This window comes from Miniopterus natalensis, chromosome 13 (assembly GCF_054644295.1).
Source record: "Miniopterus natalensis isolate mMinNat1 chromosome 13, mMinNat1.hap1, whole genome shotgun sequence".
Classification (NCBI taxonomy): domain Eukaryota; kingdom Metazoa; phylum Chordata; class Mammalia; order Chiroptera; family Miniopteridae; genus Miniopterus; species Miniopterus natalensis.
In genome coordinates this window covers 51,775,419-51,801,373 of record NC_142093.1, presented here as the reverse complement: position 1 = coordinate 51,801,373, position 25,955 = coordinate 51,775,419, and the positions used below count along the sequence as shown (strand labels likewise).

General features: G+C 52.2%; 2 protein-coding genes across 2 annotated transcripts in view; one reads left to right on the top strand and one right to left on the bottom strand.

Moving 5' to 3' along the window:
* Positions 1-1,278: 1,278 nt before the first annotated feature.
* On the bottom strand, positions 1,279-11,080 carry LOC148091690 (ral guanine nucleotide dissociation stimulator-like). The gene is made up of 13 exons (XM_087823759.1): positions 10,940-11,080; positions 8,357-8,550; positions 7,653-7,760; positions 6,835-7,025; positions 6,340-6,686; positions 5,370-5,585; positions 4,912-5,015; positions 4,356-4,425; positions 2,792-2,863; positions 2,284-2,355; positions 1,966-1,998; positions 1,505-1,620; positions 1,279-1,315 (listed from the first exon to the last, which is right to left on the bottom strand). The coding sequence occupies exons 1-13, from the start codon at positions 11,078-11,080 to the stop codon at positions 1,279-1,281; spliced, it is 1,701 nt and encodes a 566-aa protein (XP_087679885.1).
* A 9,838-nt stretch (positions 11,081-20,918) lies between these two features.
* ANAPC1 (anaphase promoting complex subunit 1) overlaps positions 20,919-25,955 on the top strand; it is an 87,710-nt gene continuing 82,673 nt past the window's right edge. The window contains exons 1-4 of the mRNA XM_016216200.2: positions 20,919-21,131; positions 23,022-23,258; positions 24,258-24,416; positions 25,799-25,850. Coding sequence (XP_016071686.1) covers positions 23,046-23,258; positions 24,258-24,416; positions 25,799-25,850 — 424 coding nt within the window. The 5' untranslated portion in view covers positions 20,919-21,131; positions 23,022-23,045. The remainder of the gene's footprint in view (positions 21,132-23,021; positions 23,259-24,257; positions 24,417-25,798; positions 25,851-25,955) is intronic.

The window sequence follows — 25,955 nt, the reverse complement described above, 5'->3', positions numbered from 1 at the left end:
CTGCAAGTAGGCAGCACACTCCTCGGCAGTTCCAAGGAAAAGATGCTGTAGGCACAGAGGCGCAGCTCCTGGCCTTTGGAAATCAACCGAGAACCCTGAAATGTCTAGGGAGAGGGGAAGGGCCGTGATAGTGTCTGCTTCGCAGGCGTTAGATATACCTGGAGGTTGGGACTATCCCTCCAACACTGCTTGCTTTACTCCATGACCTGACAAAAATAGTAAGAATAGCCAAGTCTGGTCAAAATGGTACGGCAGGTCATAGAGGTAAGATGACTGCCATTAGAGGTCAGCCAGATAGGCCAAAGTAGCCAGGTGTTCCTTGGGTTCTTTTTCCCCCGTTAAATCAGTAAATGAACATTTATTGAGCTCCAAAGCACAAGTAACAAAAGCCCTCATAACTGGGCTAAACTTCTGTGCATCAAAGGACACTATCAGGAGAAAAAAGGCCACCCATGGAATGGGAGGAAATATTAGCAGAGCAAATATCAGGGACGGGTCCTATACTTAATCCAGATAAAGAACTCCGGCGACATGTGCTGGTGAGAGTTGTGTCCATTTGGCTGGGCTCTAGCACCCAGTTATTTGACCAACCGCATCTGCAACCAGTTGACTTTGGGGGTCATTCCCTTGGAAATGGGGTGGGTCTGTTCCTGAGCTGAAACACTTAGGAGTGAAAATGAAGATTCCTTGGTGAAGAGGGAATTCTGCCTCAGATCGCAGTGTGAAATGTTGCTGTTTTTAGCCTCCTGGCCGGCCTTAGGGACTTCAGACTTGTCATCCCCCATCATGACAAGAGCAGTGTCCGGCCCCTGTCAGGCTGGACGGCTTCGCTTTGGTCGGCTTCCCTCTGAGCCGCCCTGGTTGGCTCTGCTCTGCTTGGGGAGACGGCATCAGGGTCTCAGCTCCAGTCCAGGGCGCAGTCACCTTCAGGGGAAAGGGCGCCCTCCAGGCCGGAGGGGAGCTGACACATAGGGACAGAAATGCCTGCCCGGGACAGTAGAGGGGACGAGCCAGAGCCTGCTGGCCACAGATAAGCATCGCCCCTCCCGTGGATGAAGAGGACTCCGGGAGAACTGTGGGGAAGGCGGCGGGGCTTCCCTCCCTTCTGGCCTCCTGGGAGCACCAGCAAGATCCCTAGCGCCCCTCCTTCCAGGGCGGCAGCAGCTGCCCAGTGCTCCCAGGGCCCAGCTGTGTCCCCACCGGTGATGGAGAGGCTGCTCTGCCACCTGGACACTCACTGACACCTGATGCTCCTGACCTGCGTGTTCAGCTGGCCACCTAGGCCTGGGGCTCCTGCTGGCAGGACAGGATGTAACTGCAGGACAGAGTGGCACCTGTGAGCTCCCAGGAGCCACACCTCAGGTGTCCCTCCCAGTGTCAGGTGCCCCAGCAGTTGCTACACAACAAGGTCTGGGGCTGACCAGGGAGCCACGGGCCCAGGTTCCCTGGACTGGCCACAGGGAGAGCCCACCCCCGCCTTCGCCCAACTCCTGCCCCACCTCACCCTTCCCTCAGGCTGAGCTGCTCCACGGCCCAGAACCAGGTCCAGAATTTCTTCTTGGGCTTTATTTCATATTTCTCAGCAGCTTCCCGCAGCACCAATATCTCCTCCATTATTTCCTGTTCCCGGGGCCAGAGGGAGAGGGGATGCAGACACAGCACCAGTGGGGGTGGGGAGTGGGGCAGGGGACCCATGCGGGGTGTTTGCCCATGGGCACTGTCCTTCCCTTCATTCCATCCAGGCTCTGCCTGTGCTCAGAACTGGGCATTGAGAGCTCTTTCTCTAGGAAGGTATCCTTGATGCCATCCCCTCCCCCAGCCACCACCTGGAGGGGCCTCCCGCCTCTGTTATCAACCCTCCCAGTAGATGTGAGATGCAGGGCATGGAGCCCAGGAGTGCGCCAGCAGGGGCTCTCTGATGTTCACTCCCTCCCCTGCCCCTCAGGAGGTGCCACAGCCGCTCACCATCTTCTCTTGTTTGAAATGCTTCCAATTCCCCTGCAAGGCAGAGAGCCAAAGTCCATCAGAAAGAGCCCCCTGGCCATGGCTACCCCTGTGCCCACCCCCCCTCATGTTGCACTACTGCCAGGTCCCAGGAGGGGCGGGCAACATGGAAAGACAGGACTTAGACCCAGGCCAGGCTCTGGGCTCCAGAGGACAGGGACATGGATCGCTATGATGGGCATAATGCCCCCACTTCCAGGGGCGGCTATGCTGACAACTCAGGGCTCTCTCCCTAAAGGTCAATCCTGGCCATCCCAGCCTGGGCCCCAGGTCACCCACCTCCTGAGAATTCTCGCTGTCTGTCTCCAGCATCATCAGATCTTCCAGAAAAACCCCAAGGAAGGGGACACACTAGGCAATCGGGGTGAAGGTGTCATGAGCCCCTGCTCTCAGGTGCCCAACACACCCTCCCCTGAAAGCCTCCCACCCTCAGCCTCCTGGCCCACACCACGAATCCCACGTGGAGCAGCTCAGGACCCTTAGAACCTCCCCTCAATGGGCCCTTCCCTCACTCTCCAAGAACTCCTCCTCATCACCTATCAGGGCCTACTTTTGGCAAATCACAGGGCCTATGGTCAGGGGCCAGCCCCACCCCCATCTCCTTGCTGGACCCATTCTCACAGGCCCTCCTCTTGGTCACCTCTAATGAAGGGTCCTAGGTTCTGTGGGAACAGGGGGCGGATGCAAGAGAGGAAGGCCTCCCTCTCTTCACTGGGAGGCCTCCAGCTGGGAGGACAGCACCCCCTGTCCTCTGACCCTGGAGCACTCACCAGACAGGCTCACTCACCTTCTTCGGTAGCCTCTTCTGACCTCCACAGAGGGTCAGCATCAGAGTGACAAATCTGCCGGACTCTTGCTCCTGCTGGGGTTCAGACATGGTCACTGAGGCCATAGTCCCCTCACCCCATTTCCCTCTCCATCCCGACCTCAGACCCAAGTCAGCTGGTACCAGGGCTACTGTGCCTCCAGCATGCTCTGATTCTGACAAGCTCTCAGCTACAACGTTTACTTGGTGTGTGACCTTGGGCAGGGGCCTGGCCTCCCTGACCTGCTTCCTCCTCTGGAAAGTGTGAGACTTCCACCTAGCTCACAGGTCCTCTTGAGGGCTCAGTGTCATTACTGTCATCACTGTTCTCACCCTACCCTTGCAGGTGGAACAGTGCAGAGGGCTCTGCACAGTCCTTTCCTGCCTGAACCTCATGAGCACCCTGTGAGGCCTGCAGCACAGGGTGGTCATCCCTCCACTTCTCTCATTAGGAGACAGGAGGCCCAGAGGGGGACAGTGACTGGCTCAGCTGCCTGCCCCTCCCAGCCAGAGGCTTTGTCCCATCTGCCCTCACCTCACCCTCAGTCCCATCACTGTCCAGAGACCTGTCCTCTGGGCCCTCAGGTTGTGCCGTGGCTCCCAATGGGCCGAGTCATAGGCAGACAGGTGTGTCAGGAGCCTGGCTGAGCAGCCCTGCCTGGCCTACCCCGCTGGAGCCTGTGTCCGTCACACCGGAACCGAGGCCATGCCAAGCCTTCACCTCCCCAAGGACCGCCCAGGACCTTCCCCTGGGCAGCAGTCTTTCTTCATCCTCAGGGATGGGGCCCTCAAGGTGCCCCATCTAACTGGTAGAGTAGGGCTTGACAGGACACTTTGCCTCCTCGTGGACATGATGCTTCTGAGTTCTGTGCAGGAAGGATCCACCAACATTGCACCAGTTCCCCAGACACTTCTTAGAAGCCCCCTGGCCAGTGTTAGTGCCCACTGGGCACTGGGTGAGAATCCTGAGACTGACTGGCAGCCAGTGCTACAGGGGGCAGTGGGAAGTCACAGAATGCACACCTCTCTGTGTCTGGTCCAGCAATGGGGACCCGGGGCCAAGCAGCCCTTTTGTTCACCTGGCCCGTGGGAACCCCCAGCAGGCCCAAGCCCGGGGCAGGCAGGGTCGCTCCCCTTGAGGGCGTGATGAAGACAGAAGGAGAGCAGGGCCCTGGCTTCCTGAGGGCAGGCTGGGCTGGTTTGGGGAAGAAAGGTCCCCCCCAGCCCATTCACCCCGCAGTCTGAAGAAGCCAAGTGCCAGCGGGATGGACATGCATGAAAGCCAGAGACGCGCTCAGCCTGCCAGCCCCGCACCCCGTCCTGGAGCAGCCCGGCCACCGCCACTCTGTGCGGGGACCTGGCCTCCTGTCCCTGAACCTGCCCCCCACCTGCCCAGGGACCAAGCAGATCCTCTTCCTGCTCATCGGGACAGAGGGGGAACATTTTTAGAGCATCTTTAAGGGACAAACGACCAAAGCCACATCCTGCACGGTCCCCGCTTCCCTCACCCTCCTCTCTTTCCAGACCCCCGGCCTCCTCGCTCTACCTCCATGTTTTTCCTCCAGATCTCGGGATTGTCCTCCTCACAGAGTTTGGTCATTTCCACTCTGCTCTTCCTGAGGGGAGGGACAGAGGAAAGACATGTCCAGGAATGATGGGGGAGGGGCGCTAAGGGCAGATTCCTTCTGACCATCTAAAGTTTCAAACTCCCTGGGGGAGGGTCTTCATGGGTTCCTCTGAGCAGGACCCTCTCCGAGGGACTGGGGCCGGGCTCTCATGCTGGTCACCGGGGCCCCCATTCCCATTGCTCTTGAGCGGTTTTGACCAGTTCTGGTTTCCGCTGGGCATAGGCTTCTGGTGCTGGAAACACTTGCCAATCTCCTATTTGGCTCAGTGCAGCCTCTGACATTTAAGGGCACTGACTCTTGAAACAGAGCTGGAGGCCTGAGGTCCCAGGGAGGCTGAGAGTCTCCGCCCACGAACCCAGTTCCTGTCCCCAGGGTTGGCTGCCTCCCAGGAGGTGAGGGGACATTGGGAGACATATGGGAGACACCCCCCCCACCACCACCACCCCACACCTCTGATGGGAGAGGCCTACACACCTGGAAACTTTCTCCCACGTCTTCCTCAGATGGAGGATGGGCATGCTCTGCAGACTTGTCAGAATGGCATGAAGGGAAGAGAAGTTCCCCAGGGCTCTGCACTCCTGGGAAGGGGGAGATGGGCTGTGAGGTGGGGAGCTGGAGCTCTGGCTTCAGTCCCCCCCAATTGACACCCCCTTCTGGGTGAGGCAGATGCTCAGGGTGGACATGTTTAGCACCCAAAGACCAACACTCACAGAGAGGAGGGTCTTAGCTCAACCCAAGGAAGGAGCCAGGTAGGAAGTGAGCCTCCCACCACTGGGACCTGAGTGAGAGTCAAGGTCAGCATGCCCCTGGCACAGAAGATCTAGAGACTGTTCCAGGGCTCTGACGTCGACCTCAGTCCTGAGAGCTGACAAAGCAATAGAGGCATTTGTAAGGCTCCACACAGGGACTCCACTGGGCCTCCCATCACATACCTTGGCCACCTTCACCCAGTGCTCCACGACCTTGGCCCTGTCCTGGGGCCTCATGCCTGGGTCCCCGAGGCAGGTGGCGATCACACACTTGGCCACACGATTAAACTGTGCAACAGCAGCACGGACAGTGGATGTCATGTACTCCTTGCCAGGCTTGTCCCTCTGGGACCAGAGAGAGCCCAGGCACTGGTAGGGCATCACCTCCTTGAACAGGTCCTGGGGAGGAAGGGCAGTGTCACCCAGCTCTGCCACACCTCAGCTCAGGGTCCCCAACCTCTGGCAAGGGTCACTGAAAGTCAAGACTGAAAGTCAAAAACCTGGGGATGTGGCCTGAGCCTTGGAGTCCCTGGGATTCATTCTCTGTTCGCCGAAGGCACCCAGCACTGGATGGCCCAGGGCCCAAGCCTGGTGGGGAAGGGACAGGAGCACCTGCCCCCAGCCCTTCCTCACTTACTCCAAACTTCAGGATGGGACTCATGTCTGCTCAGCAAGGGGCGTCTTCCAGGATCTGATCACCCCTCTGGCCTGAATCCCCATTCAGTGTGCATTCCCTTGTGGCGGCTACAACCACGGGCTGTTTGTTTATCTCCCTTGTAGTTAGTACACATCAGGCGCCTAATAAGTGTTGAGGCCGCTGAGCCTCATGGGCATAGGGATGGGCGACTCACGGACCTGGCTGGGCACAATGAGCTCTCTACCGTCCAGGCCGCACCCAGCATTCTGTGTGACCCCCCTCATCTAATCCGCCCAGCCACTCTGTGCAGCAGATCTTGTGAGTGTTCCCCTCGTGTCCGCAGGTGGACAGCGAAGGCTCGGGGGTTGAGAAAGTTGTCAATGACCCACGGGTGCCAAGGGGTGGAGCTGGGATTTGGATCCAGGTCATAGGAGTACAGAGTAGGGAAAGGCGGGTTCGGGCAGCTAAGGACAGAGGGAAGCCTCTCCCACCTCACCCGGAGAGCCTCCCGCTCACCAGGTCCATGGCTGTGAGCTGCTCTGCCACCAGCCTCGGAGAGAAATTCCGGATGCTATATTTTGCCTTCCTTCCCAGGCGTTTGGTGTTCACAGCCTGGGGGTAGTAGCGGGCTGGGGCTGGAGCTGCCTCTGGTCTGAGAATGCTCATCAGAGATAGTGGTCCAGATGGCTCCAGCTCCAGAGCTGGCCCTGGGGCTGCAGGGGATGTTGGTGGAGGGGCTGGAGGGGCTGATGGAGGTGACATTGGCTCCAGCACCGGCACAGCTGGACCAGGCTCTGGCCCTGGAGCAGGCCCCTCCTCTGCCTCTCGGATGCTCTGGAGCTCTGGAGATGGTTCTGGAGCAGGTTAGAGAGACTGGTTCACCCACATGCCTCACTTTCCCGTGCCTTCCCAGAGACAGGAAAGATGCCACTGCCTTTGAGGGTCCTCCAGCCCATGAAACCCCCATCCACACAACCCCCCAGATCATCTTCCCAGACTGCAGCCCCTCACCTTCCAGCTCTGCCCCAGTGGGCTCAAGATGCTGCAGCTCGACCCAAACAGTTGGGACCTGGACCAGCAGGTGGGAGGCAGGGTGTTTGCCCCTCACAAAGGCCTGTTCCAGGGTGAACCAGGGGAAAAGGAGGGGCTGGCCGAAATATTGCAGCCGGTCGGGCCAGGTGCCCATTACAGAAGCAATGGCCCTGCGGAGAGTCAGGTGGGCAGCAGAGTCAGAGTCCTGGTCTTTCCTTCCACACTGCCCTCCCATGGCACCCTTGTTTGGGACTGAGCCTCTATGGCTGTCCCTGCCCATCCAGGGGTCAGCCCAATGCCACTCCTGACCCCTGTGTGGCTGTCATGAGAGAGCAGGCGTGGTGACCCAGCGGGTTTCACACTGAGTCTGTGTGAGTCTCTCCCTCCCACTGCCAGCTCTCCTGAAGGCCCTGCACACTGCCCAGCCCAGCCCAGAGCTCCATGCCCCTGGGCATCTGCCTGAGGACTGAGCCAGGCATGTGAGCAGCCTGCGCACCACAGTCCTGTTCTGAGCCTGGCCATGGCCGTCAGGACAGATGCATGTGGAGGGGGCAGGCAGAGCAGGATGGGTCTGTGGCGGGGATAGGACTCTCGGGGACAATTCGTTCTAGCCTCGCCTCTGGTTCTAAGGGGCCTGGGACTCCATCTGCAGTTCTCTTTGACCCTGTCTTCCTGGAGCAGAAGCTTCCAGACCTCAGCCTGCCCTTGGGAATCAGCAGATGTGTCAGATCAGGGCTCGCTCTGCCAGGCCCTGTTCATCCTAAGCCCCCATCCCTTAGACACAGGAGGCCTCTCACTTTTCCACTTGGTCTTGCGGTGTGCCACCCTGGTCATCATATGGCCCTTTATCTCCACTCGCCGTGAACACCTTGATGACATCAGGTCTGAAGGATGGTGGACAGGACCTGCGAATGATGTGCACTGTGTCTCTGACTCGCTGACTTGAACCGAGACTCAGGGGTTGTGTCTGCTTCATTCACTGAGTTAGGCTAAGTGTCTCCCAAAGTGCCTGCTGGTAGTAGGAGCCTAATACACATTGTCCAGTAAATGAATTCCAACCAGAACCATCCCCGATGTCTGAGTGGGCCTGGGCCCCCTTACTATCTTTCCCCAGAGGTCCCTAATCTGGCCACACCAAGCACCAGGACTGGGACCAGCTAGGTGAAATCTCAAATGGCTTGGCAGTCTGTTTTCCCTGTGCTTTTCCAAACGCTGATGCCACAGGCTGCTGATGGGTGAGTCAGGGGCTTTTCATGGGACAACGGAAAATAATTGCCACGCACAACAGCAGCACGTCCAGCAGCCCTTTCTGCAGAGCCAGGGTAAGATTGGGTATGGCTTGTCCCCAAAGTAGTCCCTACAAGAAACCTGTGAGGTTTCTCCTCTACCACCCCACTTTTCAGAGGAGCAAACAGGCTCAGACAGTGTGGTGACATTTTCAAGACACACAGGCGGCAGTGGGCAGAGCCGCTACTCTGCAGAAGAGGGGGCGTGTGCTCACCTAGTAAACAGCTCGTCCAGGAACCCCTGGGCTCTGGAGAAGGCCGGGTGCACGGGCATGAAGCTGCAGATGTGGGGGATGTTTCCAGCGGGGAAAGCTGGTACCGTGGACGCCGCCACCTTCCCCAGGCAGCCTTCCTGGAGGGCCCGCATCCTGGAGGCCTCACGTAGGTTCAAAGTTAACTCAGCCGCACACTGGGTGGGACAAGGAGCGACATCCAGTCAGCCTCCCCACGGGGAATCCCAGGGGGATTGAGGCCTGGAGCCCACCCAGGAAGTCCCAGCCCCTCAGGGGCGTGTGCAAGAGGAGGGACAGCAGTGCCCAGGTGAACGAGGCTCTAGGTTTTCAAAGCACCACTTAAGTTGGGAGGTGGGAGGATGTTCATACAATTGGTACCTTCTAGGCATGTTTTCATTTTTTGGCTGAGGAACATCTGACCTCGTATTAATAGTCCATATGCAGAGCATTGTCCCTGTGCGTCCTTAAGAAACATCCCCATTATAGAGGTGAGATCACAGAGGCTTGGGGATGTCAAATGTCAGCTCAAGGTCATGCAGGTCAGAACTGAGAACTGTCCTGTATGACATTCCCTCTCAGCTACCTGAGACTAACTTGCTCCTGACATTGATGGAAAGGCTCTAGGAATGTTGTCCCTCCCCAGCATGGGGACAGTGTACGCTGTACCCCTGGCCTATAAAAACCATTGACCTCAAAAAGACCCTTATGTCTGTTCCTTTTACACTAAAGGGCGTTGCGAGACCCTCACTATGGAGACCCCAGATTCTGCAAAGAGGCAAATGGCTAGAGAATCTGAGCAGATGACTCAGGAAGGAACAAATTCACGTGGCCTGTGGAAAGCTGACAGGTGAGTCAAAGGACCAGTGAGACAGTTGTCAGAGAAGGAACACGGTGATTGCCTTGGACAACTTGACATCGGAAAAGTAAAAATCTCAGTGAGTGAGAAACCCAAGGGCCAGGCTGGGAGCAAGGGGGTGGCTATCTCCAGTGGGGGACACTCTACATTGTGGTCTGAATTGTGTCCCCCAAATTCCATGACTTCGGAATTCCTGGAACTTCCGAATGTGCCTGTATTTGAGTTTTAGTCTTTAAACAAGTAATGAAGGTTCAGTGGTTCAGTGTTGTGGGTCTTAATCTACTATGACCAGTGTCCTTCCAAGAGGAGGGGAGGACACATGGAAGCACACAGGGGAGTCCATGTGACAGAGAGAGGAGACGGCCGTCTACAAGCCGAGGAGAGACCCTTCAGGGAAACAGCCCTGCTGATGCCCTTTGCATTAACTTCTAGTCTCTTGAATCGTGAGCAAATGAATATCTACAGTTCACACCACCCAGTGTGTCCTGTGTTAGGGCAGCAGGCGCGCCTCACACAGTCCCCTGGGACACACTGAAGGATTCCCGGCAGCACTGCCGACCTGGCAGCTGAATCACGACAGGCCCATGTCCACAGCACTGAAAGGCCGCATCGCTGTGGCGAGCGACCTCTGTTACTGGGCCAGGTCTGCAAGGACAGTGGAACTGACTGCTCCCCAGGCTACCCGGGGCGGGTAGTGAAAAGACGAAAAACAGCAACATGCAAATGTGCTCGTGGTCTACTGTGAAGTGAAACAAACATATTCTTTTCTCTAACAGTCCTACAAATATGTGAGGAGTGATTGTTTACTCTCCGGTGCAGCTGGAGGGAGGAGTGGAGGTCCAGGTTCCTTTGCCATGGGACTGTGGACACTGTTGTGGGAAAGCTCTAGGAAGTCCCTGGGGGAGACCCCAGGTGTGAGTCTGGGTTCTTGGCCTTCCCTGGTCATCTTGGGGCCCTGGGTGTGGAGACCACCCTGGGCCAGCTCTCACCTCAGACCAGCACTGGACACGGTTGTCGGCCTGCTGCACCTGCACCCTGACCCGGTAGGTGGTGGAGTGGGGCCCTTGGTCCAGCACCTTGATGATGTTCTCCTGGGAGCTCTACAAAGACAGAGCGGGCACTGAACCAGGAGGCATCAGGAACCTCCAACCCCATCTGTGGTCCTGTGGAACGGCCGCCCTGGCAAACTAACACAGTCCGTGAGGACACAGTGGGGATGCTACGTCCTTTGTGGGATGATATGGACATAAGTGAGGCCACAGCTGCTGACCTGGCCGGACTACAGGGCTTGGCCGTGCTCTCTGGATACAAGTGGCAGAGAAATGTATCCAGTACCTTAATCCCTTCCCAGTTGTTTAAATACACAGCATCTGTCAGTGTGATGATGTGTGAGGCCCTGAGAAGGTCTCCAAGGTCAGTGGAGCTGGGACTGGTCCACAGGATACATGGGGCAGGGAGGTAAATAATTGAAAGGAGCAAAATGCAAAGACAGCAAAGATGTTTTCTCTATGGTCCCATCAAACACGTGAAGACTGGATTTCTAGCCTGTCTTCTGACACCTAACAACCAGTTCCAGGAACTGGTCGGGAGGGCTGGAGGTATAGATTGCTTTGGGAGGGGGCCTGTAAAATGTTGAGACCCCAGATTTGAGTCTGGTTTCTGGTCCCACTCCAGTCACCGGGGCGTCCTGAGTGTGGGCCAGCTCTCACCTCAGACCGGCAGTGGATGGTTTTCCAGGCCTGGCGCTCTTGTCCTTTGGACAGGTTCCTGGCATAAGTGAAGCCATCCGTCAGCTCCTGTACGACGTCCTTGTTGGAGGTCTGCAGAGACAGAGCCCGGGCCCGGGCCATGAGGCATCAGGGGCCTGCCTGGGCACTGCCAGTGGGGGAGAGGCCACCACAAATGCTGCTCCCCACATCAGCACACAGGGCCATCTGCAAAGACCTCCAGGCAGGGAGGGAACACAATGACCCCTGGAGGACTCCTGAGTAACAAGTGGGGAGAGGAGCTTGGTTCCCAGCCCCCAGCTTCCCTTCCTGTCAGCCATGACCTGGTCCATGAACAGGACAGACCCTCCAGGCTTCGGACACCTAACAGCTGCTCCTGCCCAGGATGAGCGCCCCTCACCCCACGCTTTCCCTCCCTACCCCCAATGCACACACACACCCAGGATGGGGGGTAAGAGGTGTGGGGCTGCCCAGGGGGGACCCCATTTGGGGCCTGGCCTGGATGGGCCCACCCTGGGCTGCCCTCTGTTACCAGATGGTGCCTCGGGCCAGAGGGCGAGGGTTGTCCACAGTGTTGGACCTTGCACCAGTTTCGACAGCAACAGCAGCATCTCTCACTCTGGGCTTTTTTGTGCCCAGAGCCTCGGAAGCACGGGAAGCAACAGAGAGACATCCTAGTCTCCTGACTGTCTCCAGTCAAGTGAGCTGGAAAGGCAGTTGTCTCTAGAATGTGGGTACCTGGTTACCAGAGCTCTAAATGCTATTGGGGACCTGTCACCAAGGAAGTGAGGTCACCCCTCAAGGTTCCATGACCTGGGCCCCTTCCTCCAATCAGAGCCACCCAAAGGCCCCCTGGGCTTCTGCCCGCTCACCCTCCTCGCTCAGGTCCTGTCCACACCCGCACCCCAGCACCTACCCAGCCCTCCCGCAGCTCCCTGGGGATGGGCAGGGCCCGGCTGGAGGGGAAAGCCGAGCTCGCAGCCCCTTGCCCCCCAGTTCCGTGTCCTGGGGACGCCTCTGTGCCTCTCAGGGACCCCCAGTCTGCCAACCCGCACAGTGAGGATGACAGTGAACACCATTTCCCAGGGACACCATCAGTCGTGGATGACACAACGTCCCTCACACCTATGGGCTGGCCTCCCATGAACCTGCTGCACAAGGGTAGAGGTGGAAACGGGACAAGAATGAGGGGGACACGAGATGAACCCCGAGTAAAACAGGCCTGGGTCCTGCGTGTGGTCTTGGGGAGTCACTGCCCATTTTGGCCTCATTTTCAAGTCTGGACGTTGAAGGGTTTGAAATGGCAGGAAATTCAGATACTGTCCTTCACTGGCCTGAAGCCTTCCGTGGCCTCTTGTGAGGCTCAGAATCAGCCCGAGGGCCTCATGCGGGTCCACGTGGTGGAGCCGTCCCAGCGGCTTCTAGTGAGTCCAGCCCCAGGGGGGACCATCCTCGTGTATCTGCCGAGGGCTCAGGAACTGGCTTCTGAACCACGGAGAGCACAGCCCAGGGGACGGGATGTCAGGTCCTGTCACTTCTCTTGTCCTCTCATCCTTGAGTTCCCTTCCTTTCTCTCGGCCTCTATTTCACTTCCTCTCTGTATGTGTCTCTCTGTCTCTCTGTCTCTCTGTCTGTCATATCTCTGGAACAGGGAGAGAACATGCCCATGGTTTGAGCTGCCCTATGGACATGCCCCGTAGGAGAGAACCGAGGCCAACAGGCAGGAACCCGGGCTCTCAGTCCAAACTGCACCCTCATGAACACCAGGCGAGAGACCTTGGGAGGAGATCTCTCCCCAGGCGAGCCTCAGTTGAAACCCATCTCCTGCCTCATGAGGCCTTGAGGCTGAGGCACCCAGCCCAACCGTGCCCAGAAGCCTGGTCCACAGCACTTGTGAGGTGTTAATATTTGTACTTTACACATGGAAGGTTTGAGAGTAGTGTCATTTGTGCCTCAGTTTCCCCATCTGACACTCAGCAATAAAAAAAACCCTACCCTCTCTGAGGTTATAGAGTGTGAAAAATTAATGGTGGGACCACCTGGCATATCACAAGGCAGTGTCTACATGTTAAAATCAGTTTCAACATTCTTCCAGGGTCTTTAAGTGCCCAAGGGTGGGGAGGAGCACCTGGCCCAAGGTAGGAAGCGCTCCTCAACATCCAATAAATACGTGAACAGGTGACACTTTGGAAGGTCTTGCAGACATCTTCTCCTGCCCTGGCCTCCCATTGTCCATGTGAAGAGCTGGGTCAGACCACAGATCTGTGCATGTCTGTTCATGGTTTGAGGCCAGAACTTCTCAGGGTCCTGGGGACTTCTGGAGAAAGATGGGACCCCCTGGGTGGAGGTGGAGGTGGTCATCAAGGTCAGGGAAGCCTTTGGGGGTATGGGGGCACAGGAGCACTGAGCTGAGGACAGAACCTGCCCCAGCCTTGGGCCTAGAAGCCTAGAAGGGGAGCAGACACTGCCCAGAAGGTTCATATGGAACAGGCAGAGGCCAGCAGGAGACTCTTGGGGTCTATATTCCCGGCTGCTCCTGCTGCTTGGTAGGCCCTGGGTGGAGATATTTTAATGATTCCTTTTGATGCTAGAAATTCAACTTTTGTTTAAAATTATACATGTGCCTCATACTTAAACCAGTTGAGAGGACGCTGCAGGGCTGTCTAGGGGGCCAGGATGAGGACCCCTCTCACAGGCGCAGCTGGAGCTCTGTTCCTGGTCCCAGACCAGGATGGTTATCTGTGGGCTGAGAAACTGTAGCCTGCAGGAGCAAACCTAAGCCTCTAAGGAAGGAGCCAACACGGGGGAGTGGGGAGGCAGCTGCCAGCTCCAGCAATATTAATCAGCCTCAATAGGAGTGGAATTCTGATACATGCCAGGACAGAATGCATGCATCTTGAGGACACTTCGCTAAGGGAAACGAATCCATCACAAAGGGACAAATATGGATGATCCCTCTTTCGTGAGATTCCTGTTTGCATCATAGTCCCAGGCAGGGAAAGTGGAAGGGAGGCTGCCAGAGGTGGGAGGAGAAGGGATGGGAAGTTAGTGTTTCCGTTTCACAAGATGAAGAGCTGTGGCGTTGGGGCCGTGATGGTGGCACAGCAGTGTGAATATATTTCATACCAGTGAATTGTAGACGTAAAAATTACTAAGATGGTCAGTTTTGTGTTACGTGTATTTTATCACAAGTATTTTTATTAAAACTAATGATCTGGGGCTGCCCAGAAACTGCAGTCACACTGACATTCATATGGGAGGACATGTTGTGGACATCCCTGGGGGCTGGAGCTGGGAAGCAAGATCTCACCCATTGTCCCCCAAGGGCAATTCCATGGGGTGGCTCCAGGGGTCTGGGGTGAGCTGCAGTGAGCCTGGGTCTGCGCCTGTAAACAGGGTAGAGGGCCCAAGTCCATGAAGGCCCTGGTCAAGGAAGGTTCTTCTGAATGTTAGAGTGTGACCTGTAGGAAGCCCAAACCTGGCACCGACCAGCTGCAGGACTCCTGCCCCCAAGAATCAAAGATGCAGCCCCGGATCTCAGGAGAACACACCTTCTCCCTGGTGGTTCCATGGGCTGTGCTGCTGGGTTTGCAGCTGAGGCCTTTGGGGAGAAAGCCCAGTAAGTGCTTCCTGTCCTGGGACCCTGCTCCAGCTTTCAGGGCATTGGGTCAGGGAATGGTCAAGCTGCAGGACAGACAGACCCAGTCAGATCATCCAAATGACAATTCAGCGGCCACTCCTCTCAAGCTTCGAAGTCTACAGACACCTCGTGCCCACGCCCTCCTCACACACACTGTCACCCAGCCCCAATGGTGGCTCCTGGTAAGATCCCCCAGCTGCCACCCGGGTTACCTGATCCCATCAACCCCACCCAGGAACACATCTGAAGCCAGTAGGACAGCACATGTCCCCTGTGATGGCACGGCCACAGTGACGGGGTTCCCTCACACCCTGCAGTGCCCATTTTGCTGGGTTGCTGGCCGTCTTTTGTGGGCTGTGGAGTAGCAAGTGGCCGTGCTGGGGAGCCCCACGGGTCACTAAGCTCCCTGCGGCCTCTGGGAGCTGAGGGCGGCCTGCAGCCCCAGCAAAGAAGAAATCCAACCCCTGAGTCCTCCACCTGCAGGAAACCGGGTTGTGCCCACCCCGGAGGGAGACTGGAAGCTGCTCCTTGCCTCGGAGACACTCAGAGGGGACCCCGGTCTCAGCCAAACCCTGGTCTGGTGAGGCCCGAGTCAGAGGAACTGCTTATGCCGTGCGCTGCTCCTGCCTGTAGAAGCTGTCGGACAGGCACGAGCGTGTACTGTCCCCAGGGTAGTGGCGACATGGCTCCACAGCGTGAAATGACTAAGCCGGGTCCTGCAGGAATCAGGTTCCCTGCCCTTAGCTGACTCACACAGAAGAAACTTCATGTTGGCGAGCAGCGCTGTGCACAGCAGTTTCCTCAGTGAAAGTTAATGTTGCCAAGCTGGAGACACCTCCAGGGGTCCCTCACCGCCCTCTTGTCTTGCAAAGGGGCGCTGCCTGCCCTGCTCCTCTGTGGGTAGGACACATTTCTGGAGGAGCAAGGGGCAGGCTTGCTGTCAGCCCTGGGGGACGCGGAGGGCCTCTCTCTCTGAGCCAGGGGCAGGAGTTCTCACTGTCCCTTATTAAGATGGGGGTTTTCCAAGCTCGCTGTTCCTTTTCTCTGATGCCACCCGGTGTGTATGCAGACGTCACCAGCCATCTTCACATCACCCTGTGGGAAAGGGGGCTCAGGGATCTCGCACAGACCTGGTGATAGTCCTCTGCTATGTCATAAGCAATAGACGCTCCTCTCTCTGTGGCCCAGCAGTTTGCCCGAGTCAGTCAGCATGCAGGGGATGGGCAGGCTGGCAGGGTCACCCCCCGGAGTCTGAAGAAGCAATGGAGAGTGGAGAAGCACAGCACACGCTTACCTAGGAAAGGTGGAAAGCACTGTTTTTGTAAAGGCAGCAATGCAAATGCTATACAAAGTTACCTCTGCAAAGTTACCTCCTGACTAGGTGAGGGGATTCGAGCCTTGTCATCCCTCCCCCTCAGCGCATGGTGTCACTCCTTTTCTACCAACCTCAGCCACCCACCCTTACCTGGTAAAGTCTCCACCCTCAGGATTAGTTTGGCATGAACAATACTTAAGAATATTTTTCTTGTGGAGGGATTTTAGGAACTTCATCCGTATCAGTTGCTCGTGACCTGACCGGGGCTGCGGTCCCTTCCACAGAGTGACTGCCTGGTACCATTTGTAGCCATGCTTTTCATTCAGTGGCATGATAATATCTTCACTGTGCTGTGCCAGAGTCCACTGCAGTCACCCTTTCAAGTCTGGCTGTCTACTAACTTAGCAATGGTGCAATGGCAAAGGGACCGAAAGGCTTAAAGCAGAAAGTATTGCTGGTTAAACTCTGAATCTCGAAGCAAGAGCCTGATACAAAGGCACTAATCGGGCTCACTTCAGAGTTGCCTCCCTAAGGAGACAGAGGAACCCCATCTTGCATTATTCAGTTTCCACGTGCCACCCACTCTTAATCTAATTATAGCTCTCTAAAACTGCGTTTTTCTTGGGGAAAGAGGGTTATTGAGGTTTGAAAAATGTAGCATTTCAATTGCTCAATGACAATGTTGTAAGCCCTCTCTTTGAGAAGAAAAAAAAAATTAGATCAGAAATATGAACTTCCTCTATGAAATGAGATAAGCTTTGATTAAATTAATAAAACCTGTAATTCCCTAGATTTTTAGACTTTCTGTATGTTCAATGCTGTGTAAATTGCCCTAATTCTGGAACCGGTTTTATAACTATCTTGTGAGACAGAAAGGTGGGCCAGCCAGGCTAGCCAGAAGTTTGAAATGGAGAAGACACTGTGTTTTATATGCTGTGGGTCCATTTCCCTTAAATGTCCCGATATCCAAGGTCCTAGAAGGTAAGGGGTTGCTCAGATGTGTATAAAGCCCACCTTACAGCACTTCAATTAGGGTGATCTGTTGTCCCATCTTGCCTGGATGTCTTGTTTGAAAACTGGAAGTGCAGTGTCCCCATCTTGGGAAAGCTAGGATGGTAGTCTCCTTAGTTCAGATATAAATCCTAGCCCCTGTGCTTGAATTGACTTTAATTTGTGAACCATGTATTGGAAAATTGAATAAATTCAGAACACATGTCTATGTGATTGTTCATTAACGGTATCTGATGTCAATCATGTAACTGCATACTTTTTCCCTCCCTTTTCTTTTGTTTTGTTTTTTTTATCCAAGTCCATAAAAATCAAGTGTGAATTCAGGTGTTGGAAAATCAGCCTGTTTTGCTGGTCTCTTCTCAGCAGTAGTTTAAAACACCAAACTTTGCTTTGATAAGCCTTTTGGGTAGTTTCTGAGATAATGAGATTGTTGAGAACTAGAGGGTAGGAAAGGGTCAGCTTTGGGGCCCTGTGCCGACCTGGCAGAGGGTTATTCAAGGGTCTGTGCAGTCTGGTAGTGGGTCAGCACGGAGTCTCATGCTGTGTGGCAGAGAGGCTGAGTGTGGCCCTGTGCAGTTTGGTGGAGACGCCCAGAGAGGAAGGGCTGAGGGAGGCAGCTACAAGGGTTCAGAAGAGAGGAACCCTGGTCCACAGTTCACTCTCTAAAATGAGTAGCTTAAGGCTTTAGACTTATTAGAAGGATATTGGAAACTGCTGTGGGCTACTTCTGAGATGACCCCTAATGTTCCCTGCTTCCTGTGTAAGCCCCTTCTCCTGAGTGTGACTTGGAGTGCCAAGGTTGTGACTGACTTCTTGCTAGTAGACTCCCTCTGTTGCCTTCTTGCCTTGTAGGTTTGGATGATGTTGGGGAACCCATGTGAAAAGAAGCTGGCCTCTCACTGCTGAGAGCAGCCTCTGCTTACAGCCAGCAAAGTACTGAAGCCCTTAGTCCTATAACCACAAGAAACTGAACTGTGTGAGCCCAGAAGCAGATCTGCCCCCAGCATATCCTGTGATGAGCTCACAATCCAATGCAGTGCCCTGGTTGCAGTCTCCTTAGACCCTCAGCAGAAGGCCCATCTAGGCCCGGACTCCTGACCCACAGAAACTGTGACATAATAAACCTGTTATTTTAAACCATGAAGTCTGTGGTAATAGTGTTATGTGGCAATAGCGACTAATATAGACACTTGTGTATTTTGTCATAAACAGATTAAAAGCGAGAATTAATGATGTGATCTAGTCAAATTTTCTTTGCATACTAATTATATCTGGGGAGTTTCGATAACTGGGATGAGTAGACCAACCAAAGAGGTCTGTTATAGTGTCAGACATGACTGCGTCTGTATCAGAACACAGCCTCAGGGGCCCTGAAGGGAACTGCCCGTTTGCAGGACACAGTGAAAGAGCAGCGAGGTGGTGGCCTGCGGGAGCCCACGCCAGGGCTTCTGCGCTCTCAGGAAGCGGGTACCTCACGTGGAGTGGGAGGGACGGGAGGAGGACCGAGAAGACAGGCCACGCTGTCCTCTGAACCCCTGGATGTGAGCTGTGAGCCCCCATGAGCAGAGCGGGCCGTGGCAGAAGCAGAAGGCTTTGTTTTCTTTTTTTAAATTTTTTAATTAAATATATCTTTATTGATTTCAGAGAGAGGAAAGGAGAGGGGAGAGAGAGAAACATCAATGATGAGAGAGTCATTGATCGAGCCCGCAACCGGGGCATGTGCCCTGACCGGGAATCAAACCCCTATTGCCTGGATCCTAGGTCAACTCTTAACTCTGAGCCACGCCCAGCCGGGCCGGATTTGTTTTCTTAGGAGACTTTGTCAGACCATGAGTCCAAGCAGTGCTGTCAGTGACACTGGAGTGCTGCAGGGTGGCAGAATGACAAGTTCAGTCAGGAAGGCAGCACTGCTCTGGCATCTGAGGACCAGAGGTCTCTCGGAGGCCTGGAAGGAACTGTCAGCACAGACTGGTGTCCTCACAGAGGCCATCCTCCGCTGAGGCCACAGAGATGCAGCTGGAGAGGGTTTTTTGGGAGACAAGGGAACACCAGGAGGGGGAGCTGGGTGACCTTGTCAGTGACGCTGCCTGACAGGTGGGATGATTAGCAGCATAAGACACTCTTTGTGGAAGGTGCTGCTAGGTTCCCCAGAAACCATAGTCGGGGTCAAGTTTGATGAGTGCCGAAGCTTTAGCACCGGATAGAGTGAGGGGAGGGGAGGAGGCAGGGCAGGATGCGGCATCCTGCACTGGCACCGCTTTCCCAGAGGCTGCGGGAGTCTCAGCTGGCTGCGGGCAGGTGTGTCCACTCAGTCCCACGGGACATCTCCTGACAGGCTGTGCGGAGAGACTGTGCCTCAGGGCAGCGCACAGGAGCGAGAAGAAATGAGACTCAAATGGCTCCTTCCTGCCTTGTTCCCATGGATCAAAATTCCCCACCTGTATCTTCAGGGCAGGGAAGTCTGTGGATAGTTTGGTTTCAGCAAAATGACCACGGTGAAAGGCAGGCCACTCAAAGTTCTAAGAGTGACTCTGTCTTAGTGCGTTTGGGCTGCTATGACAAAAGTACCATAAGCCGCGTGGCTTATAAACAATTTTTTTCTCATAAGTTCTGCAGGCTGGGAAGTCCAAGATCATGGTGCTGGTAGCTTCAGTGTCTGCTGAGGGCCTGCTTTCTGGGTCATTGACAACTGTCTTTTCACTGGGTCCTCAGTTGGTAGAAGTGGCACTAATGCCTCATGAATGCTCCACACTCATGACCTAAGCACCTCCTGAAGATCCCACCTCCATACACCATATGATTTCAACATAGGAAGTACACAAGTATTCAGTCCTCAGTAGACTCCTTCTTAGATTGAAGTCTTCTGAGAAGAGGCATTTGAGTTCAACCCTGAAGGTTGACATTCCAAATAAAGACATGAGCATGTACCCAGATACCAAGGCCACAAAGTGCAAGGAGTGGTTGGGGACTCTTAGGACATCATTTTAGTGCAAACATAAGTTTCAGCCAATTTTATACTTCTGGATCAAGAATTTGAACTTTATTTCTTAGGCAATAGTATGTCTGATATATATGTGTATATGTATATGTATATGTATATGTATATGTATATGTATATGTATATGTATATGTATATGTATATGTATATGTATATATATAGTCCTCACCTGAGGAGATGTTTATTGATTTTAGATAGAGAAAGGGAAAGAGAGAGACAGAAACATCAATCGGTTTCCTTCCTCAGGGTCCCTGGTCGGCCATCAAAACGCAAACCAGGTATGTGCCCTGACGGGAAATGGACCTCGCAACCTTTTTGGCCTATGGGAGAATGCTCCAAGCAACTGAGCAACCCAGCAGCGCTCCGTCTTAATTTTAACCTGGAGCTCTCAGGCAATGGGAGCTTAGAGCTCAAGAAAGTTTTCTAGTTTCCATAAGTGTGATATTGTACAGTTAAATCCACGGAGAGGGAGGGCGGGGTAAAACTGGGGATCTTAACCCAGGTCTAGGGAACACCTGGGGGTGTGCCTGTGAAGCTCAGAAACTGCACACGTTCTTGTGAGGGCCTTCACATCTTTCCTCCGCTTTTCAAAGGGTCAGGCCCTACACGGTTAAAGTGCACCAGCAAAGAGAGAAAATCAGCAGGCTCCCTCACTTCTCCCAAACCTGGAGGCAGGTGCTGAACATCCCATTGCGGGGCGTCAGCAGAAGTAGCTGGAAAGTCCGATGGTTCAGAGTTAGGAGGCAGTTCATGCTCCTAGTGGGTGGCCTGGCGCAGACGCCAGGGAGGTCCTGTCACAATGCAGACTCCAGCTGGGGCTTGGCCCTGCTTCTGGGCTCGACCGTGCACCGGGGAACGAGGTGGTCCCCAGCCCGGCGAGCTCCCGCATAACCTCACCCGCGTGGACTCGCAGGTGCCGGACTTCAGGCTGCTGAGCCTCCCGCGAGACCCGGCCCCTCAAGGCCCCGCCCCCGGCCCTGCGCGAAGCACGACGGGAAAGCAAGATGGAAGCCTCCGTTTGAGCGCGGCATCTGAGCGGGGAACCTCACGCCGGCCCGCGGTTCTCAGCTGCCGCTCGCTCTTCCTCGGGATAGGGGAAGGAGAGGGAATGAAACGTTGCAGCGGCGGAGGAGACCCCGTGATCGACCCTGCTGTTGCCCTGGGGGGCGCAGCCGGGCTCGCCGCGCCTGACGCGACCCGAGTTACTCAGGTAAGGGGGCCCGGCCGGCGGCGCCGGTGCTCGCCGCGGGTCCCCCTCACCCCGCCCCTGACCGAAGGATGAGGCGCGAGACCCGGGGGCGGAGGGGAGCCCCGGGCGGCGAGTCCTGGGGGCCGGGCGCTGCGGCGCCCCTTTCCGCGCCTCTCCTCCCCTCCGGCCTCGATCCCGAGCTAAACGAGGTGTCCGCGTGCGGCCGCAGCCCCAGGCGGGCCTCCCCTCCGCCGGGTTTTCTGGGGCAGCCTGTGGTTCGCACCCACCCTGGAGGGCCCGAGCAGCTCTGCCCTCGCCGAGACCCGGCGCAGGGTGCCTTCCTTCTGCGTGCCTTTGGGTTCCTCTTGACCCAGCTTCGCGGTGTTCCTGGGAAGCAGCGCTGAGGTCGCGATCTTTTAGCACATCAGTTTCATGCAGTACTTTTTGTATGTTGCCCCAGGTCAGTGAAAACACAAGTAGAGGGGCTGTAAAAAAAATTAAATATGTTGCCTTAAGCAGGTTCGCACAAAATGATAATTGTACTGTGAAGATCATTCTGTAATTACTAATTTTGTAACTTTCAAAGCTTTAAGATATCGGTTATCCTGTTGACTAGACTATAGGAAGAGCAGCTGAATTTTGTGGGTTTTTTTGTGTACCTTTAATAAGGCACTGCCTCAGTCACGTCCCAAGTTTAAGTGTTCTCAATATTGACTTCATAGCTGTTATGAATGTCACATAACAGTTATCTCAGGAATAACATTTACTTCACAGCAAAAATAACCGCAACTCTAGAGGAGCTGCATGGGATCCAGAAACTTTGAGATACTGCAGCGGAGAAAGCTGTTGGTGCCAGAAAGACCTCAGAGGAGAAACTGAGTCAAATTAAACTCTTTTCATTATGAACGCCTTTTCAAACACTGTTTTTAAAGCTTCCCTAGTGTTGACATGAATGTTCGTTTTGAATTCTGTATTTGAGGATTGCATGGTAACCGTGATGCCACAAAACCCTTTTTTTCATACGTGTTGTCTCGGAAACAGAACTGGCATCCACCTGTTTGTAAAGTGTCGGAATTTGACATTTCTATGTACAGTTACTGTTTGTAGAAATGTTCTGCAAGTGTGTGTGTGGGGGGCATGTTTTCATCCACAGCTCGTCTACTTCTTTGTAGTAATAAGCTGAACTGTAATATATTAACGTTAATTGAAAGCTAGGTGTCTTCAATTTGCAAACAAGCATGACTGTTCCATTGCCAGAGGTCTTTTCTTTATGCCTTGGTCTTTTGGGTTTGGACCAGAAATTGGAATTGTTTGCAGTTACATGTTTAGGTGGATTGGGGCTCAGCATTACTGATGACATTTGATAGTTTCTTGAAGTAGTAAGTAGTTCAATTTTTGATGAATTAGAATATGTTGTTTTGTTTGTTTGTTTCAGTTCAGTATGCCAGTGATGTGTTAGGTGTGCTTTTCAAATGGGGTTCTGGCATCTGAACAGAAGTGCCCTTAAATGTTGAGAGTCATTTACTATAAAGTAAAACTAAATACTTCAATGGGAAGTGTGGAGAAATAGTGTATAGTAGTAGGAAACATAGGATAGGTATTGTGGGACCTAAGTGATTGTCTCAGCCTAATGATTTCCTACAGTGTTAACTGCCTATTGATTTGTCTGCAACTGAAATGTAGCTGTAATGTTATGTAATGATAGTTTAAGGTAACTATAAAATGATTACTGTAATTACCTGAAAGAGTCAGATCTGGAATGCCCTTTGATGTTATGATTACTTGTATACTGACAATGTGATAGGATTGTGTGACACTCCTCGAAAGATTGACTCTTCTGTAGACTTTTATGATAATTTTCTCCTGGTTTTGATTCCAACAGCTGACCAGAATGTGTTTGAATTCACACAGAAATAATGTTGATATCTGAAACCCATGTCGAACTTCTATGAAGAAAGGGCAACAATGATTGCAGCTGGGGATTTGCAGGAATTTGTTCCTTTCGGTCGAGACCACTGCAAACACCACCCTAATGCTTTGAACCTTCAGCTTCGGCAGCTGCAGCCAGCCTCTGAGTTATGGTCGTCCGATGGTGCTGCTGGCTTGGTGGGATCCCTGCAGGAGGTTACAATCCACGAGAAACAGAAGGTTTTATTAAGATTCTTAGTTTGTTTTTGAAACGTAGAGAGATGCGATCTACTTGTAGTTTAAGGCTACTCAGATGCAACTGAAAAATGAGTATGATGCTACTTCTAGGGTAAAGGTTAAGATTTGGTAATTTTTATCAAGGCTAAAAATAATGATGTTATTGTATCATAGTATCATGGCTGTTTATTTAGACCTATAACTCATGGATTTAGGAGAGTCACTATGGTTATGGTCCATTTAAAACTTCTTTCTTCACTTAGTATGTAGGGACCAGATTTCATGTTATTTGATGATTATGTAGTAGAGTTAGAAATGGTCCCTCTTGCCAAAAACTTAACATGTTTCTAGAGGAGAAAAGAAATGCCACATAAGTAGATTCAGTACTAGTTTTTAAAGAGGGGAATGAGAAGTAAGTGCATGTTAAACAGTCAGCCTTTCTCATGTTATTCCAAACTTCAGGGAGGGGAAGTCTGTGTTGTTAGAAATCTAAACCTTTCTCTGCCCTGTTCATTTTGACCGTTGGGAAAACGGCAGGAAGGTGAATGGATTTGCAGTTGGGAAGCAGGGAAATCTGCATGGTGAATAAGCTCCCCCAGTGTCCCATGTGCACCTCACTGCCCCCTCTGTATCACCATACATACACTTAATGTCTTTTTAGTTTTCCAAGAATGTTGGTTTAATTTTTCGATATATAGGTAAGGCATAATTTTTGTTTGTTTATATTTTGGCAGCATAATATGGTAATACAATATAAAACACTTAATATAGAGAATTCTTAAGTAAGTTCTCGTTTATGGAATTCTGTAAGATATAGTATGATACCCCCCCCCTTCGTTAATCATTGGCACCAAACCTTCTAAGAATTGGGCTTGGACTGAGCCTTACTCCACAGGCAAAGAGAGGGTAGGAGACTTGTATCTGTTCAATTTTAATTAGTAAATCATGCTCCATAATGTTGAAACAGCGCTTGAACATGTCTTACACGTGTAACTTTTTAAGGAAAGCTGGCAGTTAAGGAAAGGTGGAAGCGAAATTGGAGAAGTGGATTATGATGAGGAACTCTATGTGGCTGGAAATATGGTGATCTGGAGCAAAGGAAGTAAAAGCCAGGCCTTGGCTGTTTATAAAGCCTTTACAGTTGATAGTCCTGTTCAACAGGTGAGTTGATTTGAATTTTAGTATTTGATTGACTATTGAACAGTTTTTTAAAAACAAAGCTTTTGGCTTAAAATTGAACAGAAATGGCAAAAACAAGAGTATAATGATCCCAGCAGCCGGGTGTACATTTTAACATGAAGTGAAGATAAGGGTAGGGAAATAAAATACACATTTAATTTATTTTCTGTATGGTCACTTTTTTACACTATCCTTTGTCAATTTAATGGTAATGTTTAAATGAGTATTTCAGTTAGTTATTGTCAGTAAAAATTTATAAGACATTAAGGGTACAAGAATATATTAACTCATGATTATATTTGATTGCAAAGTGTTGAATAAATAAAAATCAAGTTCATAGTAATACTCAGAGAGTAAGGGAAAGGAAAACAAACTTGCTGTCATTGCACTTGGCTATTACACCTAACTCTATTCTAAAAATTAGTAATTAAAGGGACAGAATTAAGCATTTGCCCTGCCTTTTTAGACAGCCTTGCAGTTCATCTCCAGTTAATGAAGGAAAGCCCTTACTTGAAGAATACCAGCTAATAAATATAGAAGGAATGGTAGAATTAGAAAATCACCATTATGTACCCTCCAGTGTAATATCTGATTCAGACAAGGATAATAATGCTGTTGGATGACAGGTGTGTTAGCATGGCACCAAGGTGTCATCCAAAGTGAAGAAACAAATGTATCTCTCCTTTGGCAGCTTCTGTTTGGGATAATGGAAAAGTTCTGGAAATGGATAGCAAGGAGGTTGCACAACTTTGTGAATGTACTTAATGCTGCTGAATTTGTACACCCCAAAGTGGTTAAAATGGTAAATTTTATGTTATGTATATTTAACCACAATGTAAAAAACCCCATAAAATGCCATTAAATAACTTCAGTAAGTGATTATCAGGCATGCCAGTGAAAGTGAATGGCATCTCCCAGTTTATATTTTGTAAGGTGAAAGGGAAAGGTTAGTTTTTCTAAAGATTTTTCTAAAGTGAGTCTAGGAATGTCTAAGAATGATAAGACCATTAAGTAAGTCTGGAGATTATAGAATAGCTCTTCTCATAATCTTTAGTTTTATATAGAACATAGGATCTAATACAGGTTGATCCACTTTTTGAGGTCACTTTGGTAGATTTTTATCTATTAGACAGAAGCCAGCCTTTTTCATAAAGTTTATTGCACAGATAGTTTATCTTTTCATAATATTATTAATTAGTCTAACTTTATTTTATCTTGCTCTGTTTTGTTCCCATGGTGCATGTGTTGAGCTGATGAGGAGACAGTTGTTATGTAGTTGTCATGATTATTATTTAGATACCATTCATTAATAGGTTATTATTTATATACAAATTTCTTAGGTAAGCCTTTTGTTTTAATTTTAGGCATTGTGGTGTGACTTCATTATATCACAGGATAAGTCTGAAAAAGCCTACAGTAAGTTTCTTTTTGAAATTTGATTGCACTTTTTGATTACAAATGTGTTATCTCATTGTTTTTTTTGTTTGTTCAAAATAAGTAGCCACTAATAATAGTGGTTTT